The 12,168-nt window shown below is 32.4% G+C and overlaps 1 protein-coding gene across 11 annotated transcripts; it reads right to left on the bottom strand.

The window, feature by feature from the left end:
- Window positions 1-764: 764 nt before the first annotated feature.
- coro (protein coronin) lies at window positions 765-11,547 on the bottom strand. Of its 11 annotated transcripts, none has more exons than XM_076364496.1 (7): window positions 7,601-7,856; window positions 6,439-6,703; window positions 5,959-6,164; window positions 5,039-5,520; window positions 3,121-3,499; window positions 2,436-2,675; window positions 765-1,553 (listed from the first exon to the last, which is right to left on the bottom strand). In XM_076364496.1, exons 2-7 carry the CDS (start codon window positions 6,455-6,457, stop codon window positions 1,374-1,376), a joined length of 1,506 nt encoding a protein of 501 aa, XP_076220611.1. In that variant the 5' UTR covers window positions 6,458-6,703; window positions 7,601-7,856; the 3' UTR covers window positions 765-1,373. The 11 variants fall into 11 exon arrangements, with proteins under 11 accessions (XP_076220611.1, XP_031830368.1, XP_031830369.1 ...); XM_031974508.2 differs by lacking the exon at window positions 7,601-7,856 and adding an exon at window positions 6,969-7,202; XM_031974509.2 differs by lacking the exons at window positions 6,439-6,703; window positions 7,601-7,856 and adding an exon at window positions 11,418-11,547.
- Window positions 11,548-12,168: the final 621 nt, after the last annotated feature.

The raw sequence follows: 12,168 nt of genomic DNA, 5'->3' as shown, positions 1-12,168 counted from the left end.
ACCCCTTCGAAATAGACGTTCGATTTTGACGTTCCCGCTGAGTTCAAGCTGTCAGGGTACTACTATACACGCCTGAATGTATGCAATTTGTGTAATGTCACCTTGTGGTATGCAACCCAGCAACCGTTGCTCCTAACAGTATACAACTGTTTACCGAGCAAAACGCCTTTGTACAAGCAACCCGATAGACGCGTGACTACCGACTGTAGTGGTACCGCTATTGAAGTATGAGAATAGGGTGAACATTGAATGCGATAGTATTTTATGGCGACAAATGTACAGTAAGACTCCTTATAACACGATTAAAGGATTGTTGAAAAATAATTGTAAAAGTGAGACACTTCATAAGAAAATAATACAAGTAAAGGAAGTTGGATTAGTATCTAACAGTTAAATTCAACCCAAAATTTGTAAACGTGAATTCTTATAACGCGGAATTATTCTGTACACTGTATGTACATTAAATAGCGTTTATAAAGTACAGTATTACAGAAACACAATTTTCATTACTTTACGAACGTAAATATCTTTCAACATACATTTATTTTATAAATCATCCAACACATATAGTTAATTACAATTTTATACGTGCACTTTAAATCACGGATCACTTTTAATGAAAGATAGTTTCAGTTACTTTTAGTATTTTTAATTTATAGAAAATTACATAAATCGTTTGATTTTTCTGATGTATTTGATATTTCAATTATTTCACTTATCACAAATTGGTGTTTCACGCAAGAAAGAAATGTATGATATTTAAATCAATTTATATATTATATTCACATTTTTTGTACAAAATGTATTCTCTTCACAATGTTGAAAAACAAGTTAGTCAAATATAATTGATACCACATATATTGTTATTCTCATAGTAATTGTAAAATAGCAATCTTTGTTTATTACTTTGTGTCCCGCATAATTTATGTACAAAATTACGCGTCCTTTCAGGAGACCTTACATGTATACATACTGATACTATACCAGAATAAAATAAATTTTTCGTTATTTTACAGCGGCGTGTCTGTACAAATTAGGCACTCGTTTATCCTCATAGAGAAATATACATGGAAGTCTCGAGTACTGGATATTATAATAGCCAATATCTTAATGCTAATAAACAAAGCAGTGTCATGTGTTAGCTACAGTCTAATAAAATAAAAGATGTAAAACATGGTACAAATGCAAAGGATGTATGATGAATGGATGTACAATAAATAGCAAAGATCGTTCCAAAGAATCAAGACACACGAGCTAACTAAAACCTACTATTTACACAAATTGTTATATCAAAATATATTTTTTTTATTACATAATTAGTTATTTTTTTTCGTAAAATGTTTGTCCGTGAGCTAAAAAATAGAATTAAAAAGTTACACCTCGTCAGAGGCAAGCACCTCAGATACAGCAGGCGACGCAGCCTTCTCTTTTCTTTCTTCCTCTTTCATTTGAAGAGCAACAGCTGATTCGAGTACTCGTATCCTTCCCTCGTGCTTCACGATTACCGCTTTTAATTTTCTTATTTCTTCGGTAAATTCTTTCAACAATTCCTCCTGTTGGAATATCGTAAGATTTATATACTACTGAAAAAGCATCCTTTAACCCTTTTAGTGCTAAATACTCCCGACCGAAACGTTCAGTGTGGACGAAATATTTTTTTGCACTTCTTACCGTTTGAAGATCGATGAACTGTGTTAATTCATACAAGGTGTAATTAAGTTGTAATTGTAATTTCTCAGTTTCACCAACTTGAATACTGATAGGAAATGTGTATATTGTTACAATGTCTTACACCTTATATTTGTCATCACAGCATATGTGATATTAAAAAGATTGAAAAACGCATGTATGTGTCCATAGCACTCAAAGGGTTAAACAAAAATATTAGATTGATGTATTATATAAAATGTCAGATTTTTCTTACTCAAAAATGTTTATACTCCTAGCGTTATTTATTTGTTTTTCACATAACAAACAGTTTCATTGTCTATTATCAGAGTTACGTTCTGCAACAAAATTTTTCCAAATTGTGCATAATAACTGTTTCTTGAATAGTTTTTTAAGAACATGGATACCGCTAACATTCGTGTACTTTTTTTATATGAATTTAAATTTGGAAGTGATGCTGTAAAAACCGCTCGAAATATAAAGAAAGCATTTGGGGATAATATTGTGAATGAAAGAACAGTGCAGTGTTGATTTGCAAAATTTCGTTTCGGTGATGTTTCTTCGCAAAATAAGTGCGTGGTAAATTCGAAACAGTAGTTTGTAACGATGGCTTGAAATTAATTCTAAAAATTCAGAATTTTTCAAAAAAGGAATACATTCATTGAAAACATTTTGTAGATCAAAAATGGTTTCCCTTTTTCCACAAAATCCGACATTTCATATGCACCAACCTAATAGATGCAAACTATTCATATTTGTATACGTACAGTAATGCCTGGTACTGCTTGCGTAGCATTCTGCGCATTAGAAGCAACTTTTGCTCCTTTACCGAGAACGTTCGTCTTTTTAAGAACTTTAAGATCGTTCTTAGCTACCGAGGGTTGATAACCATCTCGTAAAGAGATAAGTATGGGCTCTGCATCGGTTCCGCCTACCCATTCCTCCGCGGAAATTGCAGCCGTGTCACCTGCAGTATCTGGATATAAATCTTCTTGGAATAATCCAGACTAAAAATTGATAAATATTAATAAGTACGCCAGTTGAATGGTTGTACAGTGAACATTGGATAATTGCAACATCGGGGATCTCCTCTAATTACAATATCGTCATCCCCACTATATCTTGTGTCATGTTTGGTGTCATTTTAATCAGAAAAATATAATAAACATGACGGTGAACGTTTCATTCGCCAGAAGTAAAAAATAAAGAAATTTGATTTCTGAGTTAAAGGTCCCAAGCTCATGCAAGTCTTTAATATTGTCGAACGCTTTAACTCTTAGTCTTTCTTTTTCCTTCATTCGCGTTGTCCTTTTCTACGTCCGTCATGCTAAAATCTCCGTTTCTTGGGGTAAATTCGATTATACCTCTTCATAATGGTAACTTTCCAATCCCGTTGAGTGTTACAATTATCCAATATTCACTATAATCATTTTTCGGCTTTGTATATGCTACCTTTCTTGGTACTGTCATAGAAATGACTTGGCAAAACCCTGAGTTATTGAGCCGGTAAAATCTAGTTATTTCACAGCTATTAACATCACAGCCTCGTTTTGGCATCATTCCTATACCTCTTTGAGGATCAGGAGTTTGAAACGTATTGATATAATGAACAAACGGGGGTTCAGGAGTAATTTCAAAATATCGAATCACAGAATCACCCTTCCCACATAAATACACCAGATTTGTATCTGGATCGTACAAAGGAAACATCACTCCGTTGCTGGTGTCCAGTTCTACCATCACAATAGGTTCACCTAACATGTCAGGGGCACGCAACGAATATTGCCTCTCAGACATTTTGCTGAAACCTGTACTAAAAATCAAGCCTCCCCTGAAAACATAATTAAACAGAACCTTGTGGATAGAGAGCTTCGTTCGAATACTAATACTTTTAAAACGTACAAACATACATACAAATCGAAATCTTACAACTTATTTCTAATTACTGCATGCTTACACTATTGTAATTGTTTGTACAATCTTGGCTTATCAAATTCTCTTACTTATGTTAATCATCAAAGCTGAATAACATCCACCTTGTTACATCGTTTGAAAGTAGTGCTTCTCGCACAAAGTTTTAAACTCGTGTTGAACACATATATGTAAAACAACATGAAACAAGTACAGCGACAATTAAGGGAAAGTGCTTCATTTGTATACTCAAAAGTCATTGTGAATTGTATGCAAATAGAAGTCACTGTACTAGCCGAACACTATGTTTGTAAATGGTATACCTGAATGAATCGTCTATTCACTTGTTCTTCGAAACAGATATTAATAACATCAGAAACTACGCTAACTATCTTATTATTCTGAATACAGAAAAATCATACCTCTCTGTCGCAATGTGTTTTGTATTAGCGTAGTTACATCACAGTCCATTGTACTTATATACATATTCATTGATCGACATGTACAAAATGTTACACTTTAAAGTAATAACTTGAGATACAATACTTACTGCAACTTTTTATGAAGATATTACACAGTGGACATCTTGATATTTGCATTTATTAAGCTGACATCCTCCTGATGTTGTCTTTTCAATCTTGCAGTTTTCCATTAAAAAATACCAAATCTCGCGCTACACAAATTGGAAAGACCATGTGATAATAAAAAATAAAGGTATTCTTAATATGCAAGTAAGTATATCATTTATAGAATTCTTATGAATGTTTCTTCTACAAAATGTAGATCGCTTGTACACTTTTGAAATTATTGCGCTCTATTAAAACATCTTGAATACAATTAGTCTTATCACTGCAAGTAATAATTGATATATACATATATATGTATATATACACACATACATATACATACAGCTATATATGTATGTATATATGTATGTATATATATAATCGTTCTTTTTTTATCTTCAATATGCTTATTGTGTAAAAAGGCGGATGTATACTGTTTGATGATTATTTGATGTGAAAGGTATGTTGATAGTGTTTCGCATAATAGAAATAGTTGTTATCGCTAGAAACATGCAAATAAAAATATTCATCTACAATTGATTTTAATACATTATCGATAAATATAAAAAAATATGTACAATTTATAAAGATACAAATAACACACCTGTGAAATAGACGCATAAAATATTTTCCATTCAATTTTTATAATTGCTCACACCAATTAGTCAACCATGTCTATTTACAATTAGATGTAGCTGTTTAATACAAAAGGTAAACAGTGAAATTGGAATCAGTATTTTTATTCTAAAACTATTTGCCAATTGGTATAAGCAAGCGAAGATTAAAATCGTGAGTGTACTGTGTACTGCATAACAGGTTTGTTAAAATGGAATGCAACAATTATTTGGTACTAAAAGCACTCGTGTGCTAATCAATAATTAGCTTTTACATACCTGAGAAAGATTGCACGTGTAGCTTTACTGCCTTCGTGCGCAATAGCCTCCTCTAATATTTCTCCGGATCGTGGATCCAAAATCCGAATTTTCTTATCTTTACAAGTAGTGACTAATCTGGATCCATCCCAGTTCCAACATGCAGAATAAATCATGTCTGGATGACAATCTATTTGTACCATTGCTGCTCCAGTACCAACATTCCAAATAACGACAAGATTGTCAGATCCAGCTGTGAGCAACACATTTGATGCGGTTGGATGCCATAGAACAAGACCGACTCTACGTTGATGTATTTGAAGGTCTACCACTGAGTCCGTTAATGTCCTAGAGATACCACCATCAGGTATTTGCCATACTTTTACAACGCAATCTTCAGAACCGGATGCTATGACATTATCATTATGAGGACACCATGCAATATCTAACACTGGACCTTTATGTCCACCTACTAATGGATAATCAGCTGGTATCCGTCCAACCTATAATAATTTGAAATTAACATCAGATTTACTTAAGGGAACTTTTCTTAATGGTTTTATATAACAATATAAATGTCGATTTACACGTTTAACACGTTTGCTACCATAGACCACCTTAGTAATGTATTTTTATTCCATATATCATGGAATAAATCATTCAATCAAATCAATCAATAGCTTTAATCGTTCTATAGAAATTCTATATTATATATTATTTGGTATTTTCTCATTGTAAATAATTATCGCGTTGTTTTCAAATGAAAGTTAGCCCTAATATATACAATGTAATCTACCCTTTTAGTAAACGCTTCGCCAAGATTTCATTACATCTGCTAGGCTCATAGTACTGCCGCATTACAATTTCATTGGTAGCAAACGCATTGACTATTCGTTTGATACCTTAATACATTTACTAGCGAAGAGAAGAGAGAAACTTACTTTGTTATGTGGTAAAACTATGAAAGCACCACCGCCTGCGGATTCCACAATGATAGCCAGGAACTTTGGGTTCACGGCGCAGAAGGTCGAGTCCCAGGAAGACTTGGACACCCTTATATTGTCGTAACATTGTTCACGTTTTAAAGGTGTTCCGTACACGTGGCGGAACTTGCTGGTGCGCACAACACGGAAAGACATATCTGCACCTATTTCGTTCAACGAACAAACAAACGAGGAAGAAAAATGAAAGCGACGGCGATTAACCTAAAGAAAGTAGATGGGGTACCTTGCTGTGCCGGTTACTAAGATTATTTTTTTAATAAATTATTATTACGTGCCCACCGTCGGCGTGGGTGTCGCGTGGACCATCCCTGTTTTATAAATAGATTCCCCACCCTCGATGTTGAAATGAGCGCGACTGGGAATAAGAATATTTTCGAATCCTATGACTTTTACGGATTTACAGTGTTCAATGCTCGCCTGGTTTCGACGTACACATACACTGCACCACAGTGTTGCCAATTATCTCGAATATCGTCGGAAATCCTTGTATAGGCCATACTTGGCGAATCGAAAAATAGATCGGATCCACCCGAAAATAAACCAGCCGCGGCTTTTATATGACGATGATTCACACCCCAATCGTTATAGCGTTCCCGAATTTGCGTTACTCGCTGAATTTGAAATAGCGTTAACGTAATTTTCTGCTTCATTTCGAAATCGATTTACACTAATCCCATTCATCCTGTAAATTGGATTATATATATGTATATGTATATGTATATATATATATATATATACCAATAAATTATATATTATCCAGCCATTTTTCAAGATCAACGTTGATACTGTATATGTCGACCGGGAGGCGGTTCCGGTTAGGGGGCGTATTGAAATTTTAATCACTTTACCGGAGAATGCACTTATAGGTCAATTGCATTCAATTTAATATCTTCCACGGTGAAATTGACTTAAATTGTCTTTTCGCGTGTGAATAGACGAAGCTCTACCTTAGCGACGAAATCGCAGAATGTTTATCATCCCTTCAACGTGATGCCCCTATTTTCAACAGTCACGACGACAAAAAAATCCAGTCTCATCGATGAATGATTTTTAAACACGGAACGCAATTATTCAGCGTATGAATCACACGCTCCTTTAGAAAGCTGAGTAACGGAATAAGTTCTACGTCCCGATTAGTAGTTCTGCTATCGTCGACAGATTGACGCTCACTGTTATCCTTTTGCGCTAACTGTATTTGTATCAGCAATAATCCACTGTTCTTTTCACGCAGCGTAGAATTACCGAATTTACGAATCACATTATCAAATTTTCTCATTCACCTTTAACTAATAAAAAAATTCAAAAATTTGAAATATTGAACATACAAAAATCAAATTCGGTGCAGCGTCGAGTTCATTTTTCAATTGGCCGGTGATCGAAGCGAACGTGCTAGAACACATTAAATTAGTATAAATTCGGAATAAAACGACGGTAGCTTCAACGGGGAATCACAGTACCGCTCGTCGTTAAGAACTACGGTGACTCCGACGATTTTTCGAAATCCCTTTTTAGGGAGGGGAAAAAAGCCTCCGAAAGAAGAAAGAAACTATTAATACCTATATTTTAATCGAGAAATCACCTGCGATTCTGTTGCGTTACGAGATATACCGCACTGTGGGTGCAGGACACATACGAGCACCAAAAGAAATATTTAAACGTATGCACGGATGTACAGCTCACGATCAAACATTACACCAGCGTACTGTTGACACATAGTAGTAGACAAGAGTCCTCTGTGTTGTTGATAAGAATGCAAGACTGCATCCGTGGCTACGTGAATACTTTTAAAAGCCAACACTTTGGAATTTCAACGTTCCCGCCGGCGAGCAATAACGTTTCGCATCGTAATTCAACCGACCATCACGTAGCGGCGCTATCGACACGGACTGGCTGGATCATTTGAGAGCACCTTATTTGGAAGCACCTGCTCCCGCGAATACCTACCCCCCGAAAGTTACCAGTTTTCGCACGTTATTATTATGACTTACAACGTGCCGCTGTCTGTGAAACTTTCCTAACTATCGATCACACTTCACCTCCCTCGGCTTAATTCTTCTTTTTAATCGAACACTTCGTACGCACGAATCGAACGGGCTGCGTACGCCACGGGCGAAATTAAACGAAATCGTTCGACGAACGTTACGAGGAACACGCGCGTCCGCGAGGGGATCCTTTTTTTTTATGCAGAGTATGTTTGACCGGAGGAATCTTACCGATAAAATTTTTTCCCGATGACAGACGATGCACGCTTTTGGAAAAGAAGTCTCCCCACCCCCCGACGTCTCATGCGTTTACAAGAATGATAGCTGCGCGCGCTTCCTAAACGCAACATGGCGTCCCACTTGCGGAACGTTCGAATATTTTAAGTCTTCGTAATTAGAATTGAAATTTTTCTATTTGATTTCAGATAGATTGAGGCTGATTTTGTTGGTAAATGTTATGTCTTGTGAGCGATTTATGCCGGGAAGAATAATTTATAAACATGCATAGACGAAACTGTAGTAAAACGATGTACCCAATGTATAGGGTGTTTCTAAATGAACGTGCTTATAGCAAATACGTATTTAGGTGTGAGAATCAAGGTATTAGTCTTTATTAGATATACTTTATATTTTAATTAATTTAATTTTTAAGTATAATTTTACTATACATCTGAATAAAATATATCCGAAAATAAAATCATTCTGTAAATGTATGTGTAATGTATTGTCACAGAGTATTCCTATAAGACAGAAACTTTGGTCACAAACTCTTAAATGAACGAAACTCTTGAGTTGTTTGAGAACTAATTATCAATTGCGGATACGTGCGATAACAGTTTTCTATGAATGTAGCTGTAAAACCCTGCCATATTAGATGTGTAGGAGCAGGTTTGTAAAAATATGTGCTTATCGGAGGAAGGGGTTGAGGGAGGGGGGTTATTACGTTTAATCAGATTGCTAAATACAGATTAAAATATTGCAAAGCTACGTTCGTGCACTAATGTCTTAAGGCTATAAAATAGATGACTGCTTATAATTGAAAATATTTGTTGAAATATATATAAGAATATAAGTATAAAATATTATATATTATGTAAAGAGCACTGTGAAGACAAATGCATAATACAGGACAAATTAAAAAAAATATATAAAGAACAATGTTGCAATTGCAAGTTCTCTATATCAAAAATATTCAGAAGTGCATTCAGGAGCTCTAATTGAACTGAAACAAAACAAATGTATATACATTTATATTACAAATATTTTAGACTTGCCAAGTGATTATATTATTTAAATCATTTATTAATATTAATCTCAATGATTTCTCTTAAGTGTAATAATTTACAGTATTTTATTTTAATAATTATATTTATAAAAGCAGAAACTTCGCTGTTTAGTTTTTGAACATGATTTCCATGTATATAATTCCACAGAGTATTTTTTATTACATTAAAATTGTAGCGTATAAAGAGTTTAAAAGGATATTGTAATTTATATTTGTTATTATACTGGATATTGAAGAAGTAATTCTCTTAAATTGTAGTTTTAAGTAATTCGTCTCAATTGCAAGTTATATTATAAAGATTAAACCTTAAGCTTTTCATTTTATCAATCAATTATATAACGTACTGTGTATTTATCTTCAAATGCACAAAGAAATATTATAGGAAAAATAAGAATGATACAAAAAAGTAACAGGATTGTAGCTACACTTAATAATGAGTCACAAGACAACAAAAAGAATTTTTTTCATATGTATAATAGATATTTAGATGATCTCATTACTAATGTTGTTAAAATTCAAATAAGTTTCTAAAATAGTAATTCTCGTAGAAGAAAATATTCCATGAAATACAATTTGCTTGAAATCTGTATTTTTTTCAACATAACTGGTATATTCATTTACTAATAATTTAATCTACCTTCCATTGATCTCTAGAAATGATGATATAAAAAGTAGTTCTCAAATCTTTAGCAGAAGATACATAATCTTTTAAAGAAATAGAAATTAAAATTAATTATACGGTAGACATAATAGACTTCTTGGCTTGTATTAGACTGAAACAAAAGAAATTCTTTGTAGGTAAATTGTTTAACAGAATAGAACAGAAGTGCCGAAAAAAATTTAATACTCTACAATAGATCTATGTAATTAGAAAACTGGTATTGTTTTATTAGAAAAATAATTGAAAAACATAAAATATAAGGTAGATAATAAAGTTATATACTATTGAACTTGATTTAAACAGCATAAAAACTAGTAAAATAAAAATTTCTTTAACGTTCACTCAATTACGGCAGGATTACTAGAGTATGTATAATAATGAAAATATGGAATATGAACACATTAATTGATATTAAAAATTTATTCAAATTTTATCCTAATGAGCATAAGATTTAATAAAAATTGATAGATGATCACAATTAATATTTATTTAATTAACAATGAGAAATATGGTACAAAACATAAAGTAAGGGATTAAATTATAATATTAAATTTTCTAAAATATCCACACAAGAACAATCTTATAGAGTATTAGTGTATTAGATCTAAATATTAAATAGATGAAAAAACAAAGAATTATTTCAATATAACTTTGCTCTTAATTTTATAGAACTACATAATTAATAAAAGTAATTTCACAAATAAAACTATAAATTAATATGTTTATAATTATTTATAAAATAAATGTACGCGTAAAAAAATGTATGCTTACGAATCAATGAAAGTTGCATTTTTAAAATATTATTTCCATCGTTTAAATATACCCGCCGCTTGCATTTATCGTTGTCAGTGACGTTAAACACTCATAGCAGAAATGAAGTATATAGCTAATTCGATTTCTACTAATAAACCTAAAATCTTGAATTATCGGTAACGTTGAGCGCGACACGAAAATGGTATAGCAAATCTAATTTCTATAAAATATAACGTCTGTGCAAATCCTAAGTCTGTGTCTCATTAAATATAATTAATGTTTAAGTTTAAACATTTTTGTATCAGATTGGTGCTACAAGCAGTATTAGACAGAACATAATTATATTAACAATTGAAAATTAAATGACGATCTTAATTAAAGTTGTAATTAACTTGCAATTATTTTCATTATGAATTCTTAATTTTATTATGATAATTAATAAAGATTAACTGCTAATTATAATTGCAATTGATTGAGTAAATATTAAGTCAATACATCACTGGTCACAACTGAAATTTCGCAAAATGAATTTGTTAAAAAAAAAGGGAAACCTAAAAACTTTAAGAGAAGCTGTTATTAAGTTTCTCAACATTTACGTTATTACAGTTGAAATATATCTTATTGTAACATGCATAACGAGTAGGACATTAAATAAATAGCTTCCATAATTTTTGTAAGAAAAAAATAATATTCTATGGAATTATTTCTTTCATACTTTTTGTTGTGTCCGTCATCTTCGAGATTTATCGTTTGATACACGGTTTTTTACTATCACTAGTAATACAGTTTTTAACCCTGTTAACGGAATGTGTTCTTCGGATCTTCGTTCGTTTCGTTCATTCAATTTGTTTCGATTTAGCCGTGTTCTCATTTACATAGTTAAGAATACTTCGAATTTGGAAATGGCCACAAAAATTGTTACTAGACTATGTGTATCTATTTATTTTAACCCTTTGCACTCGGAAGCTTTTCACTAGAAACATTCGACACTTTCCTATGAGACGTAGATAACATTATTTAAAACGAACTAATGAGAGAACATACTTAAATTAAGAAACAAAGCTATTTTATACAAATATTTCACATATTGATGCATTATGCGAAACTTGATATTATATATAACATAACATTATAACATTTGTAATTTTGTTATATTGAATCAAATGGTGACTGAGAGTTACCTCTCATGTGCAAAGGGTTAATAATATTTCAAATACGCAGATAAATCGAGGATCATAGTAGGGTTAAAATAACACAGTAAAAATCACAGTAATACGTTAATACTAGAACTACCAAGCATTTAAACCGTCTTTTTAAAATTTCTTTATAAATGCTAAAAGTGTGAATTTATTAAGATTTCAATTGGTTTATAGTTCAGTTTAAGTATTACTAAATTAAATTCTTTAATCATTTTTTAAATAAGTGGCTGTGCCTTTGTAACAATTGTAAGAGAAGACATCAGGAAT

This window comes from Nomia melanderi, chromosome 2, assembly GCF_051020985.1.
Source record: "Nomia melanderi isolate GNS246 chromosome 2, iyNomMela1, whole genome shotgun sequence".
NCBI lineage: Eukaryota > Metazoa > Arthropoda > Insecta > Hymenoptera > Halictidae > Nomia > Nomia melanderi.
The sequence above is the reverse complement of the archived record's forward strand: the minus strand, read 5'-3'. Positions and strand labels throughout refer to the sequence as shown.

What these genes read in the sequence shown, in the direction of transcription:
- coro (XM_031974509.2), bottom strand. An exon ending in TAGTTTTACCACATAACAAA is followed by an intron (nt 5,521 to 5,958) that starts GTAAGTTTCTCT and finishes AAATTATTATAG; the next exon opens with GTTGGACGGATACCAGCTGA. An exon ending in CTATGACAGTACCAAGAAAG is followed by an intron (nt 2,676 to 3,120) that starts GTAGCATATACA and finishes ATCAATTTTTAG; the next exon opens with TCTGGATTATTCCAAGAAGA.